The sequence below is a fragment of the Drosophila sechellia genome, chromosome 2R (assembly GCF_004382195.2).
Source record: "Drosophila sechellia strain sech25 chromosome 2R, ASM438219v1, whole genome shotgun sequence".
NCBI lineage: Eukaryota > Metazoa > Arthropoda > Insecta > Diptera > Drosophilidae > Drosophila > Drosophila sechellia.
In genome coordinates, this window is record NC_045950.1 from 8,614,034 (window position 1) to 8,635,159 (window position 21,126).

The following is a 21,126-nucleotide window of genomic DNA, read 5'->3' on the forward strand; positions in this document are numbered from 1 at the left end:
TCTTGAGGGCGCACTTTTCAAAGCCAGAGATTCATTCGTTTCGCGACTTTCGAACTGTGAAGTTGTCTCTCCGGCGCGTTACCTCCGTCTTGGCCAAAACTCGTGACTGATCGAGAGAAGAAGTCTGAAACCAGCTCTGAGCGAGAAGACAAGTGTGGAGACTGCAGTTCAGCATCCGCGTTTGCTGTGCTCAAGAAAGAAACGGCGATAGTTGTCTTCGGTTTTCTTGGAGACGTCTTCGCCGCGCTCTCACCCTATCTGGAGAAGATTGAGATCTTGGAGCGCAGCTCTTGAGAAACACTACATATATTAAATCGCGCGCTTGCAGGGTGTGGTGCTAAAAGTCAATTTCTAAGATGTGGCGGCCGAGTATCTCGAATTGCGTGTGGAGCACCCTGCTCCTGGCCATTTTCGTGCAGCAAACGCTGGCTCAGCGAACCCCGACCATATCCTACATCACGCAGGAGCAGATCAAGGATATCGGCGGCACTGTGGAGTTCGATTGCTCCGTTCAGTATGCCAAAGAGTACAACGTGCTTTTCCTGAAGACGGACAGCGATCCCGTCTTCCTCTCCACGGGCTCCACGCTGGTCATCAAGGATTCGCGCTTCTCGCTGCGCTACGATCCCAACTCGTCCACCTACAAGCTGCAGATCAAGGACATCCAGGAGACGGACGCGGGCACCTACACCTGCCAGGTGGTGATCTCCACAGTCCACAAAGTGAGCGCCGAAGTGAAGCTATCGGTGCGCCGTCCCCCCGTCATCTCGGACAACTCCACGCAGTCGGTGGTGGCCAGCGAGGGCAGCGAGGTCCAGATGGAGTGCTACGCCAGCGGCTATCCCACACCCACCATCACCTGGAGACGCGAGAACAATGCCATTCTGCCAACTGGTGAGTTTCCTCAGTTATTTGTGGGTGATTATCTTGGGTTACGCTGGGTACGCTGGCTAAGCCAGCTTTCGTTTGGTGGGGCGCGTTCTCCACTTCTCTCTCTCCCTCTTTGCTCTTTCTCTCCGCTCTCTTGGCTCCCTCTCTCTTGGCTCCCGCTCTCTTGGCAGGTAGCTCTGTCCGTCCCGCTTTGGCATTAGGTTTTAGCTGGGATGGCTGGGAATGGGGGCTTTTAACTGGGCTCGGTGCTCTGGGCTCCAGTGTGAGTGACCGTGACTCACTCAGGCGTCACCTTAGTTTTCAGTTTTGTTTACTCGGCTTGGGATGGCTGTTCTTATAAACGGGGTCTAGCCCTGCCCTGCCACCCCCCACCTGTTTCGAGGGCTAAGTTTCGCAACAGCAGATTGATTTTTCATTTTACTCGGCCTTTTAGGCCGTTTTCCAACTTCTGTCGTTCGAAAACAAACACATGCTACCCTTTGTTTACCTGGTTGGCCTTTTGAAGATTGTTTCGCAAAGGGGTCTAGCCAAATAACAAGGGAAAATCTAATTTCTAGCAACTTTGTTAGCTCAAGAATACATTAAGTTGTGCAAAAAAGTTTGATTGTTATTTGACTCAATTCTAGCTTATTTATTTCTATATCCATTTTATTATTCATTACTTTTGAAGAAATCAGCACGTATATATGGTACATGCAAATATTTGGCTTTTGTACAAATATATGTTCTTTTGATTATCATAATAATGTATTTTCGCTATTTGCGCAAAACGAAATTTCCTATTAATGCACTTGACGAGTTTGGAAAAACCCACATGGGGGTTATATACATTCCAGAAATAATATATATATTTTTCTTCACCTTCTTAATGTTCCTCCCATTCCAAGAAAACGGTCCATTTTTCTCGGGAAACTCCGTTTCGGACAAGTGCAAATGCTATCTACAAATTGTTTGCGTTTACGTGTCCATCCAGAAATTCTCGAAAGGAAGAGAAAAGCTAATAAAACACTAAAGTAATTTGGTGCCCAGGTAGATGGAACAATAGAACCTTCCCTCCTCTCCGCTCGCTCGGTTAATCCCATACAGGTGCTGCTGTTCCATAGCGATCTCGATGCGATCTTTACCTGAACTCCGACCCTGGGGCAGACATAATGGCTGTCCTTAACAAGATTGCAGCGTCATTTGGAAAGCAATTAGTGTAACTAATCCGAGAGTTGCTCATTACCCAGAACCGACTCGCGGACACACCCTACCTGGCGGCTTCGCTACATCCGATAGCCTGCTTAATTCCCGGGGCATTGTATCCATCAGCTATCAGCTTCGGCTTGTGCAATCTTTAATTGCCACGGCATTGAGGGCTCCTTCTGTGGGCTCAAAACAAAAACTAATGGAATAAAAACCAGGCGTGCCCCGCGCTACAAGCTATAAAACCCAACCGCAACCGGTTGGATACGCTCCACGGCTGGTCAGGAATGGCTTAACTTCATTCCGCCATAAATCAAAGGGCCCCGGGTTTGAGGTCCAGTATTTGCCAGGAGTTTCACACTTTTCCACGCTCTAATTTAAAGCGCTTAGGCAAACAGCACAGTTCCACGTCCAGCAGCGCTTTGAAATGCGCCAACGAGCCGAGTCAAATGTTTTCCAAGGGCTATCGTCGTTGGGGGAGAGGACATAGAGGTGTACCCAGAGGTGGGCGTGACGAGGAGCTCCGACTGCACAGCCTTTGTGCCGCTTTTCACGTTTCGCATTTCCATTCCCATTCCCATTCGAGTTTCTGAGGCATTCGACAACTTCAGCACGCGCAATTGCTTCCGCAACTTGAAAACGTTCCACGGACCGTTTGATGGTCTCCGGGTCTCCTCATCTGCGACTCTGCGACTCCGGGCAAACAACCCGTGCAAAAACGGTGCGGCAGAGGGCTGTTTCTTACACATCAGACACGGTCTGGGCTTTTGGGTGGTATAAAAAAATGGAAAATGAAAAAGCTGAAAAATGAAACTCAGAGGTGGAACGAGTAAACAGCAAACATACGCAAACAAAGGGATCCTGAGAGCATGGCAAATGGGCTGCGCCCCCTGCGAAAGAATCTCCCAAGCCCACAACCCTGGGTAACACCACACCTCCTCCCCTTCCCCTTTCCACCTTTCGAATGGCTCGGCTACATAATTCTTATTTTGATAGCCGGCAAAATACAATCGAAGTATACAAAATATATATAAATTACAAGCTAAAAAGGTAACCCAAACAAAGGTCGGTGGTTCCCGGGGCGAGTACAATGTAAGAGATGCAAACAAACAAGCCGCGAGCGGTTCGAGCCCTTCCATGCCCATGCCATGCCCATGCCCCTCCATCTAAACAACCCCTGATCCCATCAGCCGGTTGGAAACGCATTTCGTCCCGCCCAGGCTGTGGTGCCCATTGAGGAACCCCTAATCAAGCGTTTCCGCTCGCCAGTCCACCGGTTCTGTAGCATTCTGGGTGTTGAGGGACCCGGGTCCATGCCAATTTGTGCGTTGCCATGCAAATCGATTGGTTATTTTTCACTTTTTTTTAGGTGGTATAACCCATGTATGTTACATTGAATGGGTAAACCAAGTTGCTAGATGGTAGATGGCCATTGAGTAAACACAGACATGTGCAGTGTTTGCACCTGGCACCTGAAAACCCGGCGCATCGGGGGCAATCTGCCGTATAAGCACATGTGTATCTGCTGCTCCATGCAAAATCGGCTGCCATAATAAACCTCACCTTGGCCCATCGAATGAAAACAAGAGATGGCTCATAGCTGATAGCTGATAGCTGCAAAGAAAGCAAAGCGAAATTGAATTCACTTTTTGCTGAATTTTCAAACGCTGGCTGGCAGCTGTCGCCCTTCGTATTCGTATTGGGGTATTGTTGTTCCGAACGGAAGCGGAGAATCTTTCAGATACATATCGCTCTACGATGGATCGAGGATCATGATAAATTAACTTTAATTGTTCAATTATGCGCGAGAATCTCGCACAGATCAGTTCGGGGTGTCTGAACCTGAAACGCACTCTAGAGTTTTGTCCGGAAAACTCTCCCTCGGCGAAAATGCCTGATTAACTTTCATGCAAATTGCGTTTGCTGGCAAATTGCGAATTAGACTCAAGTGAGCATGAGATCAAGTACTCCAATTTCGCCATCAAACGCAAGGGTGCCAGTCTCTTAATGTTAATAATATTTATGCTTAAACATTTCGATGCGCAATTGATGCTAAACTCGAGATCTCAACAGGCCGTGCACGAGATTAGTTGGTCGGTGCCCCCTTTAAATTTGATGGATAATGGAAATCATGCATATTCGCTTGCTGTGCATAATGAAATTCCTCAGATGCCACAGGCGGCAGCTGTGTGTTTGAGTTTCAAAATATTTGCAAGCAATTAGGTTTGGCACACTCGCAATTAGGAGGCGGAGTGGTGGCAATACGGGGAGTGGGCCGAATCCTTTGATGGTCGCTCTGTTTTTATTTGTCCTGCGCTGCCGTTTCCTCTTCCTGTTTGCGAACGCGCTGCATTGTTTATGGCAAACTCAAAGTCGAAGGCAAAACGAGAACGGGAACATGGAGCACGATAAACGGCGATGACGTAGAAGAAGCGTTGTGGCAAGAAAACCTGTTTGTGAATGTTGGTTGCTGGGGCAACGACCACTTGGTCAACATGGCCATTTCATGGGGCCAACTGGCGGCTTTCAGTCAGCCGCAAAATGAAGAGAATTGCCAGAACAGCCAGCCAGCCAGTTAGCCCTTTGTGGCACTCACTCAGCTCGAAGTAATAACTTGTTAGTTAATAGCCGAGGTGCACGACCAAATCGTTCCATTTTCCCTCTGTGCATGAGGCCATTCCTCATGTTCCCAACCACTTTTCGTGGATTACTCATCTCTGGTTGTTAACAACAATATACAGCAGTTTTTGCTAGCAAATGCAATATGTATTATTATCCATATTATATTATTATTTGTTCTACTATTATATATGTACATACTCGTATGTACATAAATGTACTCCTATCTATGACATCATCGCAGATACCCGTATTTCTAAATGAATGAATAATATGAATGAATAATCTAAGATCCGTTTTGCCCTGCGGAATCCCTTTCACTTTGCATACATTCCTGGTGTGGCAATTCCCTTATTTGTTTAGCACTCTTGGCTGCATGTTTCACCTTCAGACCGGCTTTTTAATCCTTATCACACTCGCATTCTCACACAAAAGGACACGCGGCTTTTCCGACCCAACTCACCCGCCCAGCCATCTGAATTGTTTGCCCTGGGACTTAGCCAATATTTATTTAGGCACTCGGCTCACAAGGGATTTACGTCGGTCAGCCTTCTTGCAGCTCTCTCTTTTTTGGCATAATTACAATTTTAATAGTTTTCCTTACAATTCCCTGATTTATGATTTTCGTAGCGAGCCGGAGCAAGTACAGTCTGCAATTGAGTGAGCTTCCACGGTGGTGGAGAAGGGGAGTGCAGCGAAGTGGAGTGTAATCCAATAAATGGCATACCAGGCGGCATAACTCTTGGCCAGCTATAATGTACTACTCGAGGAGGGAAAATCACTTTTCAAAAGTCAACAACACAGCCAGCGTCTGTGGCTTTGTCTGTCGCTGGGTTGTGGGCTGTGAATTGTGGGTGGCTTGGCTTGCTGTCCGGAATCCGGAGGGTGGATCCATGTCACTCGGTGCGGTTTCAAGGCGAAGGCCCACCAAAGTGGGTGCATTCACATGTCTCAAGAGCTTGTTATATGCTCGATATGTATGTGCGGCGGTTGCAGCGACATCAGCCAGAACAAGTGAAGCCCTTTTCCCTTTCCCCGCTCCACAACGCCACATCCCATCACAACCATGTTGATGTTCCGTGATGAGTTTGGGTGACAAAACAGGAAGAGGCGACAAATTTGCAGAGCCTTGCAATTTTTCCACAAGATTGCAGGCGGGTGGAGCTGCTTCTTCTTCTGGCGTTGCATCTACCAGGTGTTGTTCCTGGGCAATCAATGAGAGAAGCTGTCACCGGAGTGGGGCTGCGTTAAAGCTCTTCGTGGGTTTAATCAACTCAAACCACTTGACTTCTGGGCCAAGAAAGCACTTCATTTCGTTGAGGAAGCAAAAATAGTCATGAAAGAAAGTTAGGTATAGGTTTGTTAACCCAAGTAACTTCACTTCTAGCTGGGTTTTCCCTCTTTAATTTGTTATATAGGTATTTTGCAGTTGCAAAAGGAAATCAAAACACATAGCACACATCTAAATCAACTTTTACGCACGCTATTGCAGTTTTCAGTTTGCAATTCGGTATTTGCTGATTGAGCACAACCATTTTCAATACACACACATCACAATGCAATCAATCCCCGTTTAAGTGAAGCATCCATTGATACACGAGCGCTACTGCTACTCTGAAAAAAATAGGAAAATCGTGTTAGAATCAAAACACTGTGTGCACTCTTTTAATTGGATTTTTGCCAAACCAAACTGGATGGCACGTATCCAGGAGAACGGGGCACATGACCCATCTGTGACATGCCCGGGAGCCATGATATGTTGGGTGGTTGGGACCGGGACCGGGATTGGGATTGGGATTGGGATTGGCACTGGGTTGGACTGGGACTGGGTTTTTCATTTCGGTTGGGTTGTGTGCAGCAGGCGCAAGTAATGCGGAGCGTCATTAAAAGCGCACCCGCTTCGGCATTCGGCATTTGGCCTTTGCCTTTGCCAGTCCGTGTTTTAAATTATGATGAGTCACACATTGTTGACGTGCTGCATTAACATTCATAATTTCCACATGGCAACGTTCGGTTCATGGAGTCAGTTGACATTTGAAGAGCCCTGCAAGGGAACGAGATAGACAGGCTTTTCCTGAGTTTTCCTTAGACTTTCCGCCGGAGTTGCTGGCCAAATTGCAGGAAATTGAATGGGGAAAGAACAAATATGGCCGCGGGCCTAGACTTGCCGCGGAAAGGGAAAGCGCCTTGCAACAAATGTTATTTTGGCTAGTTGTTGTTGTTGTTGTTTCTGTGGCCCGTCTCACACGTTTTCCCGCTCGACGGGTAAAAAAAGGGGGTTTGAAAAACAGCGTCTGGCCCTGTGATTGGTGCGGATATTTTTTGCATGCCACTCAATTTCCCTTTTTCCAGCCCTTTTGGGTGGTTGTTTCTGTCACCTCACAAAATGGCGCTCAGCGGCGGGGTTTCATTTTGTCGCTTTAAGTAGTTTATGAAACATTAGAAACGGTAGCAGAAACAGCAACCCTTTCCACCATCCCTACTTGTCACCAATTTTCCAAGCGAGCGCCCATTGAAAGTCATCCAAGCAGGAAGCCAGGAGACCCAGACTTTCAGAACTTTCATATAGGCACAGTCATGCTAGAACCTACACCTACACCTGTTCCGTGCATTTCCCATTTTCCATTTTCCGTTTTCTGTGCAGCGGCTCAGCGAAGTTGCATCCTTTTAGGATCTATCTACCTGCACTTCTCACCTTTTCCCCTGTCCAAAAAACTGAATTCTCACCTCTGGCTTTGCACAATTTTCCATTTCTTTGGCTCTTTTTTCGTTGCCTTCAACTGACAATTTATCTCTGGTTGTTTGTCCAGGGAGCAGAGGGATCCGGAGTCGGGGTTCCAGAAACAAGGGGTGTTGCGTTAGCAACGTTGTTTTCATTTCGCATGATGGCAGGCGGAGACTTCCAGACAGGTTTCCCTGAAGGAAGGGCCTAAAACAAATGTGGACCCGCCCGCCTGCCAAGTCGGCGTTTTCATTACCTTTTGAGTTTCCATCTTTCCATCTTTCCTGTTTCTGTGCCGTTGCTGTTTCTGTTTTCCTTTCATTAGTTGTCAGAGATTGCCGAGTCAGAGATGGACGCAGCATCATCACCATCCTGCCTGGTGCAAAGTGTTTTTAATTCTCTCATTAGTAACTGAAATTACTCCACACCATTCCGTGTGATGGATGATGGTTGGCATGATACGGAGGAGCGAGCTGTTTCCGCTGCACACCACTGTAGTATACTGTATGGAATATGCATCTTTTGTAGGTTCCTGGGATGCGGGCTTTCATTAGTTTGATTGAACAGAAATTCACTCTTAATTTGTCAATCCGTAATGGTTGGTTATTGAAACACCCCATTAGGGAATACCAAACAGAGGATGAAGACCCAGGTTCAAATAGCACACACATTTACTAGATCGACGAGGAATAGGTATTTAGATCCAATCCAATCCCAGTGAACCCGTGCCTTCAGCTGATTTGCGAGTGATATATGAGTCTGGTTTTCGTAACTCGACGCCATTACAACAATGTTTTCCAATTTTCGACTCTTGACTATCTCAAATTCGAATAACCCAGGCATTCATCTTCCATTTGGGGTGTTCTGTTTCAATGGCTTGACTGGAATGCTCTAGTTCATGAATTTGAACCCTCAAAAGTGTCGCAAGCATCGCGTCTGGAGTCAACTCATGGCATTCTTTCTGCATTAATTACGAGCGGAGAATGAGAAATGTCGCGTACTCAAGAAACTGGCAGCTGTATTCGCTCGTACGAGTATTCCCCGGTTCTTTGTTTGCCTCACATAGCTAATTAGCAATTAAATATTGTCACTTTCTGACACGCCCCACTTACGCGCATGCGCAACCTCCGCATTAAAAAAAAGGGGTTTTCAAAGTTTTACATGCTAACAGAAAAAACGGTAAAACGGTTTACAGGCGACAAATGTTTGGGAACGTTTGAAGCTCTGAAATTCCTGGGCTCTTTTCGTACCTGACTTGCATATCATTTCACAGTCCGCTGAGTGTGCGGTAGTCCATCAGAATAAAGCTGAAAAGAAATAAAAAAAGTAGTGGTAGCATTTAACACCATGTTGCGCCTGCGCATTTGTATTTCGAGTGGGTTGTGCCTTCCCTGTGAACCATAAACGCACAGCTATTACAACTGCGTTCGATCAAGGGCTATCTGGTGAAGTAATGCACATCTAGAGCTGCAGTCAGGCTGCTGAACTCACAGCTCGCTGCAAGGTAGAGAAACAGAAACAGAAGATGACTTCTGGGCTAGACTTATACAGAAAGAACCTGTTTTGGGCCCGGTCTCTCGGGGCAACACAGTAAACGCTCGGAAATTACAAACGCAACTGATTCTACTCGCTGGGCAGGCAGTAGTTAACTTTAACTCCTAGCATCTTTATTGATGTGAGTGGGCTTTGTTTTAGGTTAAAGTTTTACTGATTGGCTTCATTGGTGACCCCGATGGTTCGTATTTCTTAAAGTTCAGCAAGAGCAGATATTCCTAGTGTATGTTTTACTTAGTTATTTCCTATATCATTAGTTTAAATAAACAACCCTTTGAAGTCCTGTTATAAGATGGCAATTGGTGACCCCGACGCATCTAAGTTTTTCCTTCTCGATAGACCATATAGATCCACTCCGTGCTCCCGTCCATTTGTACAAACACAAATGTATTTCTGTCACGACACTATAATGCGAAGTGAATCATCTTCCATTGGACTAATTGAACAAATACCTCCCCTGCCCCTCATCCCACTGCATAAAGTCTGCTTTGGATTTATATGCCCAGTAGTAGATATACATATGTGCATAAGTATTACTTGGGAGTTTATTTCAGCTTGTGTGTGCTTTTCTAATATTTAAATGAGTTGGTTGCGCTTGTTTCTCAGATGCCCGCATCATGGTGCCATTTTACGTTCGTCAACCGATGCAGTTGTTTGCTGGGCCACCGCCTTAACCCATTGCCAGGGTTTATAGTAGGGTCGAAGGGGAATGGGCGGCATGGTCGGCAGGGGAATGTCAATCCAATTTTAATGAAATGTGTTACTTCGATTCCCAGGCGCAATTAATTTGAAATGTTTCAGTTGAGCAGGCACAAGCCGCACTCGAATTCTCCCCCTTCGGCGTGTGGCCCGCATTTATGTGCAATTCGCACAAAACATATTTTCAGGGCATTCCGGAGCTTTGGTCAATGCTCCTGATGTTTCTACGGCTCCTCAACATCCCATCGGATACCAACTCTTTTTTTAGCACTCAAAAAAAGTACTTGAATCTACGGATAATTCATAAATTCAAGCTGCATTTGTAGATCTACTGAATTTTGTATCTATACTTTGAATAAAAGTAAAGTTTTTAGATGGTGCTTTCAAAATTCCATCTTCACTTTGGCATTTTTATTAAAAGGTGCCCAGCCTTTCTCCCTGTGCACTTCTGCTCCATGTAGTTTGTGTCAATTGTTTGAGCCTGAATTGTTTTGGCAAATGTTTGAAGAGCAGCCACAGACACGCACACATAAGCGGGCGTATCTGTGTGCGCGGAGGAGGGAGCAGATCCAGATCCCTAGGCTCATTGCACTCGCTTCCACTGCAGCGTGCACACACCACATGCTACGTATATAGTACACCCCCCTCTTTCCTGGTTGAGCTAAGCCAACTTCCGGTTATGAACCCACAGCACCTTTCGCATTTGGCATTTGGCATTCGTACTGCAATTCCTATTCCTATTCCCATTCACGTTCACGGTTCAGTTGCTCAGCGCACACCACCGAACCCATGGACATGCCCCCATCCTTTAGAGCACTCATGGCTAAGTGCAGTGGCGCTGGCATACTCCGTTTTTCAAAATTAGTTGGCAGTGCAAACGAGCAGAGGCCCAAACAAAATGCTTTACTTGTTAGAGGTCATTAACGCTGCCATTGTTTCGCCGAGCATGTCCGTGGACAGTGAAAAACTGGAAAAGGTCACCCGCAAGTGCCAACGGATGTGCCGCGGGTTGGCTCATTAAAATCGGATTTTTGACTCAGCCCCCGCTGCACAAACACAATAGATTGAGCACCGAGAGCGTTTAGAGCTGCTCCATTAATGGCCAGTGGCATGTGTTCGCACTTGAACGCGCGTCATTTAAACAGCGGATAAGATTAAGCCCATAATGGAAATGGTTACACCACATTCAAAAGGGCAATTGTCTATGTTGATTCGAAGTATTATTAGATCACTACTACGTATTACTTATTCTCTAAACCGTTTAGTTTTCAATCAAAATTACAATAGATACCATTTGATGATGAATACTGTTAAGATACATTCGGGTTTTAATGTAATAGGAAGCTTAAAATCATACACATATCTAATTGCAATAACCCAGTTAACTAATGAGTATCCATACCAATTTGCCTATTCCAGATAGTGCCACCTATGTGGGCAACACCCTGCGCATCAAGTCGGTGAAGAAGGAGGATCGCGGCACCTACTACTGCGTGGCCGACAATGGAGTGAGCAAGGGCGACAGGCGCAACATCAACGTGGAGGTGGAGTTCGCACCAGTGATCACCGTGCCGCGTCCGCGTTTGGGACAGGCCCTGCAGTACGACATGGACTTGGAGTGCCACATTGAGGCCTATCCGCCACCGGCCATCGTGTGGACCAAGGACGACATCCAGCTGGCCAACAACCAGCACTACAGCATCTCGCACTTCGCCACCGCCGACGAGTACACCGACTCGACGCTCCGTGTGATCACCGTTGAGAAGCGCCAGTACGGAGATTATGTGTGCAAGGCCACCAATCGCTTTGGAGAGGCGGAGGCGCGCGTCAATCTCTTCGAGACGATCATTCCCGTGTGCCCACCGGCCTGTGGACAGGCGTACATTGCCGGAGCCGAGGATGTGTCCGCCACTTCGTTCGCTTTGGTGGGCATCCTGGCGGCGCTGCTCTTCGCCAGATAAGCCAATGGGCCCACGGCCGTCGACTCCAAGCGCTTCAGGTCCAATCCATCAACCAGCCCTCGAATGCATAAAACATTTATAAAATAGATATATCGAAAACAAACATCGTGTAACCGCGCAATAGATGTCTCAAACGATTTCGGACACACCAACCCACATCCAGTTCTCAGTTCGTTTTGTAGCTTCAGCTTCCGTTTCCGTATAGTCCAGTCCAATTTTTGTACGTCCAATATTATGTCTTAAGTTAAGTATGATAAGTGAAGGGCCAACGATAACTAGACTATAATTTATTAGCACCCTATAGCCGAACTCAACTCGAAATTAGACTCCAGCCCAGCCGTAAACGATGCATTTCATCTTGATCCCGTCCGTTTTGCTTTCTGATCTGGCACTGTATATGTTTTAAATATTTTAATCTAAGCAAGATACATCACAAGCATTCCGATTTTGCTTCGACAATTGAGAGAATATTTTATTTTTATTTAATAATAATAAAGTATTTTCGTTACGCAAACCTATCAACTCGACACACTATTCCCTAAAAAATATCTCAACCCCCATAATCGAGGCAAAATCCATATTCGAATAAAAGGCAACAAAAGTTGTGTACATTATTAGCTCATAAGCACAATGAGAAATTCTTTTGAATAACAAGACATTTTTACCCAAATTTTTGTGTGGGTGTGAGTAAAATCAATTTCGACTTTGTAACAAAAAAAATGACAAACGAAAAACTAAAATTAACAAAAAAAATTAATAAAAATATTTAAAAAATCAAAAACCGTTCATTCATTCTAACAGGGTAGGATATTCATGTAATTTAAAATTTAAAAGGGCTACAGTATTCACAATATAAATAACGTACTTAATTAGATGGCGCTCGCATCGAACTCCCATTGGTGGTCATGCGATAGTAGAGATTGAACTCGGACTCGTAGTCCGCGAAGCTGCCATTGTTGTATCGTATACTGGGTGGAACGTAGCGTCGCAAAGGATTCTCGAGCAGGAACTGGTAGATGCGCTCGGCCTTTTCCAGCTGCAACTGAGTCTTCACCCCAATGGCCATCAGGTTGTCCAGCAATTGGTCAATTTCCTCGTGCTGACGACTCGCCTTCAGTCTCAAATCGTGCGGATCAACTGGGGAGCAGGGTGATACGTTTTCTATCAGACGGATATGAGACAAAATGTCGGAATCGAGCTTACCAATTAACGGCTGAAAATTCAATTTCAAGTCAGACGTATGAGCGGCAATTGCTGACGCCCACAAAATGCGTTTTCGGACTTCCTGCAGAGCGCCGAAGGGTGTTAGCAAATAGCCTGGTGCCAGTTGAACGGTGGAGGCCAACTCTTGGGCCTCGACGATGAGTGGATTGGCCGACAACAGGAAGGAGCTGTCGGAAAAAACATGAACTCTGGATTAATTGCAAATAGCACATCCAGCTTAGGTATGCTCTCACCAGGCGCGCGGCGTACAGCTAAATTTTTCCAGCGGTATTTCCAAAAATGTATTGAATTCCAGCAAATGCGACGGCACCGTCGCTCCGGATGCAGCCATCAGTGTGGTGGATGCAGCTCCGCCCGGCACTAGCGTTTTGTTGTCAAAACTGCGTCGCATCGTTGAGTTCATTGCGCTGCAGTTACCATCGAACTCCACCTTGGTGCTGGAGAACACACTATCATTGGCCAGGCAGAAACTCTCCGCACCTAACATGGACATGTTGCTCACTTTAAGCTTGGTGCTCATCAGTTGGGACTTGGCGTTTTGTTTCTGTGTAGCCGCTTGCATATCGTCCAGCAGGTTCTTCATCATATTTCGCGAAAAGAGGATCTTCTCCTTGATCTGCGACAGCTGCACCATGTCCTGCTGGATACGATTGATGCTGGAGTTGATGTCGCCGTATACTTGTTTCACAGAGCCTAGCTTTAGATCGTGATTCTCCAGCTGCTTGGCGCCCGCATCCAGCTCCAGACGCAGTTGCTCAATCTGCTCGCGAAGGAATTCGTTTTGGGAGCGATTAAAATTGCGCATGTTGTACTGCACCAGATAGTCACTAATCAGTTCATCCGCATTTTCCTCGTCGCCCAAACTTATGCCATTGAAACTGTATACCTTCGATTGAAGTTTGTCCACAAAGACGCTGTAGTCCTGGCAAAAGCGTTCCTCCTTCTGCTCCAGCTCCTTTTGGGCCCCGAAATATTTGGCCGCCAGACCAAGCATATCGGCCTTGGTCTTTAGTAACTTGACCTCATAGTTATTCAGCGGTGGCTTTTCATTTGTGCATTCTCCTCTGGACTCATTCAGCTTCATGATGTGCTGCAGCTGCTCCTCTTTGATCTTCATTACCACGTTCAGAAGCAGGGCGTTGGGAATATCCGCAAAGGTGCTCCGCATCTGATCCCATAAGCGCTGCTTGGCCTCGGCCAAATTGTTCACCGCATTGCCATCGTCACACATTCCATAGAAGGTCTCTAGCTGCTTGAGAGCCTGCTCCACAGCCCTTGTAGCCTGCGCCTCGCTGGCATTTCTAGCACTCAGCTTCACGGGCGTGGTGGCCAAAATCTGGACCTTGTTTTTCAACTCCTGGTCGTAGTTCTTATTCAGCGACTCCAGCTTCAGGTCAAGGATATTGCATTTAGATTCAAGTAGTTGCTTCCGGTTCTCAGCACTGATGGTTTGAATGTCTGTGGGGGATTCACCACATTAAATTGATGTCAAGGTTATCAGTTCACTTTATACCCACTCTTGGTCTTGATGGCGGCGGATAGCTTTTGGTACTCTTTTCGGGCCTCCGTAAGCTGTTGATTCGCCTTCTCCTTGTGCTTCTTTAGCTCCTGTATTTTCTGGTACCTCTGAAGCTCCGGCGGCTGGAAACTCCTAGAAGCCAGCGGCACCATTTTGTCCTTGTAGCGAGCCACTTGGGCAATCAGCAGATTCTCGCGCACCTCCCGCACGTAATCCACTGGTTGGATGCGGGATTGCAGCTGGTTCAAAAGTAAGCTAGAGCCGGACTTAAAAATTCTGTGGAGCAAAAAGCGGGTTCTAAGTATGGATAGTTGCCGATAAGTTGCTGTAACTTACCTTCGGAGTGCATCATCGGTGGGCAGGGCAGTGGGCGGGCAGCCAAGACTAGTGGCCCAGTTCTTAAATTCTGTTATTTTTTCCTGGTACGCCATGATTTGCAATTAATTTAATTCTTCGCAAAAAGGCGCAGTCGTTTGAACTAGCCTTTCACCAACACAATCAAATATGGCAGGGTTGTCAACAAACTACTATTCGCATCAAGTTGGCAGCAACCATAACGGTTATTTAAATTAATTTTTCATTATAAATTCAATTTAAGGGTCATATCTAATTATTGAATGGATATAATACTTACTAATAAGCAAGAACTGTATTAATAAAATATATTCCTGATTTTTTTTTAATTTTCGGTTTTTTTTGGATTCAATTCAATTGGTTTACCAACTCGTTTTTGTAGTGCTGAGAAATACGTTTGCTGCTAAACAGCTGGGAGTGCAAGTAGCTAAAATAGCTCAATTAAAAATATCTATTAGTTTTCCAGCTATATATATTAATGTAATCTTTATAAAAAAAACTTTGTAAGAATCAAACAAAGTCGGGCAAAATAAAATTTAAAGTAATATGTAATTACGTTATTAACATATATTGAAAAACACATTTTTCATAGCTAGTTAAAAGCTAAAAAGTTGACAGCACTGGCTCTAGCAATTCCCTCTGACCAGTTCTGGAAAACACTCGCTGTCTTTTGAGCGGCGCACGTGGAGCAAAATCGAAGTGCTCACGTTTTTTCAAATTCTGCTCCAAAAAACCGAATAAACTAAGTTAAAGAATATGGGTCGGAAGGCTGAATACAGTGAGAAACCGAAAAAGGGACCTGGGCGCAAGGCGCGCAAACAAGGACCGCCTGTTTTTCGCAAACAATCGTTCGGTGAGTGCTCCTGAAGATTACCCTATCAAATGGGTGTTCATTTCAAATGTTTTACTTCGCAGCTCCCATGGAAGAGGAGGACAAGAAGCTCTCTCACCGACAGAAGCAGAGATTCGTCAAGCGAGAGCAAAAGAAAGTAGTCCAGAAGGCAAAACTACAGGAGAAAAAGGCCAAGGGAAAGCTACCACAACCGGCTAAGAGGAAGACGGCCTACAACAGCGACAGCGATCCTGAGGATAATGAAGAGGAACCACAGGTTCCATCTTCCGATGAGGAGGTGCCTCAACTGGTCCCGGCTCCGAAGAGCCAGAAAGCTACAGCTCCCAAGGGTTTTACAGATGATAACGATACCTGGCTGAAGCCCAAAAAACAGAAGAAGCAGCCAGAGGATGAGGAGGAGGATGAGGAGTTGGAGGAGGGCTCCGAAGATGAGTTGGGAGAAGAAACTGAAGAGGAAGAGGAGGAGGACGACGAGGAAGGAATAGAATCTGATGATGATACCGCTCAGGTTGGCAAGCTGGCTGATCTATCTGACGATGATGATGCCAACTCTGACGATGACTTTGACATATCTGGCGAGGAAGATGGTGCTCAGGCAGCCAGTGATGAAGAGGAGGATGAGGACGACGAATATGATGATGATGATGATGACAAGCTGCCCATCGAGCGGGCTAATAAGAAGTTGAAAAAGCGCGAGGCAGAGGAAGCCCAACTGGCCGACGACGAAATGTTGGAAGCCGTTGACAAACAGGATGTTTTCCAACTACCCGTCGAAGGCGAAGAAACCGAGAAGGACCTAACCCTACAGGAAGTGCAACAGCGCATAAAGGACGTCAGTCTGGTTCTTTCCGACTTCAAAAGGTATCGTCAAGCGGATAGGTCTCGCGGGGAGTACATCGATTTGCTGCGCAGGGATCTGTGTTTGTATTACAGCTACAACGAGTTTTTGATGGAGAAGCTGATGGATATGTTGCCGCTGACGGAGCTAATGGAATATCTGGAGGCCTCAGAGGTTAGTATATTTCATAAGAAATACAGTTACAAGATTAATCCTTAAAAATTAACCCCTTTAGATTGCTCGTCCCCTGACCATACGTACCAATACTCTAAAAACACGTCGTAGGGATTTGGCCGGAGCTTTGATCAATCGTGGCGTCAACTTGGATCCCCTTGGTAAATGGACGAAAGTTGGATTGGTTGTCTTTAACTCCCAGGTGCCACTGGGTGCAACTCCAGAGTATCTGGCTGGCCACTATATGATCCAGGGCGCCTCTTCGCTGTTACCTGTAATGGCACTTGCCCCGCAGGAGAACGAACGCATCCTGGACATGTGCTCCGCCCCAGGTGGAAAGGGATCCCACATCGCAAGCATCATGAAGAACACTGGTGTGCTCTTTGCCAACGATTCTAACAGGGATCGCATCAAGGCCATTGTTGCCAATTTCCATCGCCTGGGAATTGTAAATGCGGTGGTCAGCTGCGAGGACGGCACTAAGTTCCGGAATATTATGACTGGCTTTGACCGCGTCCTGCTGGATGCTCCGTGCACTGGAACTGGCGTCGTCTCTAAGGATCCCAGCGTGAAGACCACCAAGTCGGAAGTAGATGTGCAAAGGTGCTACAACCTGCAGAGGAAGCTTCTGCTGACTGCCATTGATTGTACGGATGCGAAGTCATCAACTGGCGGCTACATTGTGTACTCAACTTGCTCGGTGCTGCCCGAGGAGAACGAATGGGTCATCGATTATGCACTGAAGAAGCGAAATGTCAAACTTGTGCCCACTGGTCTGGACTTCGGCGTGGAGGGCTTTACCAAATTCCGGCAGCATCGGTTCCATCCTAGCTTAAACCTTACCAAGCGCTACTATCCGCACACCCACAACATGGACGGATTCTACGTGGCCAAGCTCAAGAAATTCTCCAACACCATACCCATAACTAAGGAGCAGCAGGAGGAGGATGAGAAGCAGCTGGATGAGGCCATCGAAGCGGACGCCACTTCAGAAGCGGCTGCGGAATCTGAGGAGGTGGAGGAGGAGGGAGCGTCAAAGGAGAAGGGTCCCCGAAAACTGCTTGGCAAGCGCGCCGGAAAACCGAGTTTCACCGAACTCGAACAGGAGCTGAAGAAAAAGAAGCGGGAAGAGAGCAAGACCAAGTATGTGGCCAAGGTGTTTGAGCAGCCTGTCAAGTCGTCCAAAAAGCCAAAGCCAGAACAGCCGGCGGAGAAGAAAGATAAGAAATCCCAGGTACCGGGCGAGCAAGAAAATTCAAGCGAGTCACCTTCCAAGTCTGCACCTAAACAAAAACAAACCAATGGGAAAACCCCTGCCTCCAATTCAGATGCGAAATCATTCAAGAAAAAGAACCACGGATCGCAACCCAAGGAAAATGGAGCTGGATCACCAGCTAAACCAGCTGGCAAAAAAAAAACAGCCAATGGCACAAACTCTCCTAGCAAACCAGCAACTAAGGAAACGAAAACTAAGCCACAACCGAAAGGAAAACAGTCGCCCAAGATAACCGCCAAACTGGCCAAGGCGCCGCGAGTGGATATCGACGATGTGCCCATTCTGGAGGGAAAACCCATCAAGAAGCAGAACAAGCTGAAGCAAAAATCCAAACAGATCGGCCAGCTGAAAAAGTCTACGGCGGGTGCGAATGCGGGAAAGAAGCAAAAGTTCAAGAAGTGAACACCTTAGATCCAGTTTTGTTAAGTAGACTATAAGCGTGTGACATATAGTTGGTTTTATATTGCGAACTGTCTTAGCGAACGATTGAAGATTGAACTACAACAGCGCTGTAATTAAGATTCAATAAAAGCTAGGCTCGGATTAATGTACTCACCAAGTGGGTTTCTATAATATATAAGGTGGCAGGCACATTTCATTAGGCGGGTAATTGCTCCACATTTCAGATGTGAATTCTAGTATTGACCAAGCTGTCACTATCAGTCCCAAAGCTCTATAGGTAGTTCGAAGGTGGCCGAGCTCAGCAGAGCGTTGCGATAATCTGTAGTTTCATTGTGAATCGAGCGAGCTTAATGGGATGTTCACTCTTGCTGTGCTCTTGCCTGGTGGCATTATTCATTCCCATCCAGGCAATTGTGGACATCAACGTGGCAACGGCGAACGATATTCACAATAATCTCAATAGAACAACATCACCGTGCACGAATTTCTGGAATTTTGCCTGTGGTCGCTTCTCCAGTACCTCAGAATATGTGGACAACTTTGAGCGGGTCGAGGATCAGTTCGCCAGTGCCATGGTGGAGTTCATGGCGAGCCACTTGGGAGAAAACGATACACTGGCGCCCCGACTGATAAGGCAAATGCGACAATACTACAAGGCCTGCACGGAGGATACGCGAAAGCTTCACGGGAATCCTCGTCTAGAAGAACTGGTCAATCAGTGGACTTTGCATCCTAAAAAGTTTCTCGTATACGGCTTGAATGGTGTATTCATTGATAAGCGAGTTGATGTGGCTGCAAATGATTCCATGCGTTGGGTTATTCAGTTAAGGATGCCTGATCCGACTGACAGATATAGTGACCGGCGTGTCTTGCAGCTCATGCGCCTTTACGAAGAAGCGTGGTACACGAGGGGAGTGGTTGAACTGGTGGAGAAAATGCATCAGCTGCAGGATAAGTATCGTGCAGAAAATCCTGTTGTACATACATGGAGTTACAGTGAATTAAGGCAGGAAATCCCCATTCCTCATTCCTTTTTTATTGAATTATTGGGCGTGAACGACACCGAGGAGCTCGATCATCTGACTTTCGAGGTGAGTGATGTGGAGTATTTGCGGGAATGTTTTCGCTTTCTACGGGATTTCGCCAGTGAGCCGAAGGACACGTATATTCGAGCACGCCAATATGTTTTAGTGGAGGAGTCGGAGCCAAGGGAGCGGAATCCAAGGAGCTGCATTCACCACATGCGTGCCTATTTACCCCTGGGCATGAACTACATCTATGATCGCTTTATATACCAAAACCGGAAGGAGGATACCAGTAGGGTTTTGGAGATCTTATCCACTTTAAAGGCAGCTTTTGGCAAATATTTAGATGCCAATCGCCTGCAGCTTACGCCAAACCAGTTGGCCTATGTGAGAGCAAAGTTGGAATGTATTCAGATCAAAATAGGAAATCTGCCGGAGGAGAAATCCTCCGAGTTCTATAACAACCACTATGGGAGTGCGAACTTTTCCGCGACAAATTTTCTGGCCAATCTTCTTGAAGCATTGGCCCTACGTACCCGTCTCCAGAATGCTGGACTGCTTGTAAGGAATTCTCAAGTGGATCTGCGGCACTACTATGTCAACGATAACGTGAGGAAGGCACGCACGTCTCCCTTCTATGAGAACGAAAGGAACACCATTACTGTTCCCATGGAATTTTTGCAGTGGCCCTTGTTTGATCACCGAGAGCACACCATCTTCCAGCACAGTCTTCTGGGCGCAGTACTGGGCCACGAGATGAACCACGCCTTCGAACAGGAAGGTATACTCTTCGATGCCGCCGGAAATGAGTCACCTGTGGGCTTGGAGATCCGGGAGTCGCAACCTTTCCGGGATGCCATCAAGTGTGCGGAGAAGCAACCATTCGTCTCGCTGAAAGAACGCCTGGCAGATCTCAATGGACTGCAACTGGCGTACGATGCCTTCTTTGGCTTGGCCCACGACTCCCGGCAGTTCGAGTACCGTCCGTATGCCTTTGAGCGGGAGTTCACGGCTCCCCAGCTGTTCCACCTTAGCTACGCCCAGTTCTTCTGCGGATCCCTGCCGCCGGTGATCGCCCACGATCGGGATGATGAGCGTGTGAACGTCAGCGTTGGCAATTTGCGTCAATTTGCATACGATTTCAATTGCGAAACGAGTCCCTCGTCCGACTGCGAAATGTGGCGCCCAGGGGAGGAGGCTAATTCAAATCGAAATGTGCATCCATAACAATAAAATGTAACACGGAATATATTGTGATCAAATGGGATCCCCTGCCAATTGATATTTGATTTCAATTGTTTCTAACACTTTTTGCAGTAATACCCTGGAAAAGTATAAATGCAGTTCTATGTTATAAATAAAAAAGCAAACGAAACCTTATCACTTAATAACTTCTTGTAAAGATTATGTCTGCAATATCTGAACACTTACCACCAAACAGTTAAATAAGCATTCTAAAGGGCTTTCCGAGTTCCAGGGTATTCTGGTGGCATGTTCCTGTTGGGAGTGGACAAAACCCATTTGGCGGGCCATTCAGTCTGAGTGTCAATTGCAGCTGACAGGCCATCGGAATCGCAATCACAATCGTTGCAATCGTCAATTGAATGCAAATACCGCAGAAAATGCCGGTCTCACCGCGAGCTTTTAGCTCTCTGCCTCTCCCACTTTCGCTCGCCGCTCTCTTTGCTCAAGCTTTTCAACTTGTTGCGGTAGTTTCGGTTCAACTGGTGTTGTATCCTGTATGTGTATGTGTGTGTGGAAGCCCTGATTGCTGTGTGGGAGTGCTTTTCCTCAAAGCTCGCATTTTCATCCGCCCCGTTGGCCGCAGTT

At 46.6% G+C, this 21,126-nt stretch overlaps 4 protein-coding genes across 4 annotated transcripts; 3 read left to right on the forward strand and 1 right to left on the reverse strand.

The window, feature by feature from the left end:
* The first annotated feature begins 19 nt into the window (after positions 1-19).
* On the forward strand, positions 20-12,149 carry LOC6608851 (lachesin). Its single transcript, XM_032714898.1, has 2 exons — positions 20-894; positions 11,090-12,149. Exons 1-2 carry the CDS (start codon positions 357-359, stop codon positions 11,629-11,631), a joined length of 1,080 nt encoding a protein of 359 aa, XP_032570789.1. The 5' UTR covers positions 20-356; the 3' UTR covers positions 11,632-12,149.
* Positions 12,150-12,419: 270 nt separating this feature from the next.
* Positions 12,420-14,879, reverse strand: LOC6608852 (augmin complex subunit dgt5). The gene is made up of 5 exons (XM_032714892.1): positions 14,711-14,879; positions 14,373-14,650; positions 13,089-14,313; positions 12,835-13,022; positions 12,420-12,768 (listed from the first exon to the last, which is right to left on the reverse strand). The coding sequence occupies exons 1-5, from the start codon at positions 14,803-14,805 to the stop codon at positions 12,497-12,499; spliced, it is 2,058 nt and encodes a 685-aa protein (XP_032570783.1). The 5' UTR covers positions 14,806-14,879; the 3' UTR covers positions 12,420-12,496.
* Positions 14,880-15,390: 511 nt separating this feature from the next.
* On the forward strand, positions 15,391-18,424 carry LOC6608853 (25S rRNA (cytosine-C(5))-methyltransferase nop2). The gene is made up of 3 exons (XM_032714880.1): positions 15,391-15,581; positions 15,644-16,593; positions 16,655-18,424. The coding sequence occupies exons 1-3, from the start codon at positions 15,485-15,487 to the stop codon at positions 18,269-18,271; spliced, it is 2,664 nt and encodes an 887-aa protein (XP_032570771.1). The 5' UTR covers positions 15,391-15,484; the 3' UTR covers positions 18,272-18,424.
* Positions 18,425-18,587: 163 nt separating this feature from the next.
* On the forward strand, positions 18,588-20,684 carry LOC6608854 (endothelin-converting enzyme 2). Its single transcript, XM_002033532.2, has one exon. It carries the CDS (start codon positions 18,622-18,624, stop codon positions 20,521-20,523), a length of 1,902 nt encoding a protein of 633 aa, XP_002033568.1. The 5' UTR covers positions 18,588-18,621; the 3' UTR covers positions 20,524-20,684.
* The last annotated feature ends 442 nt before the right edge of the window (positions 20,685-21,126 follow it).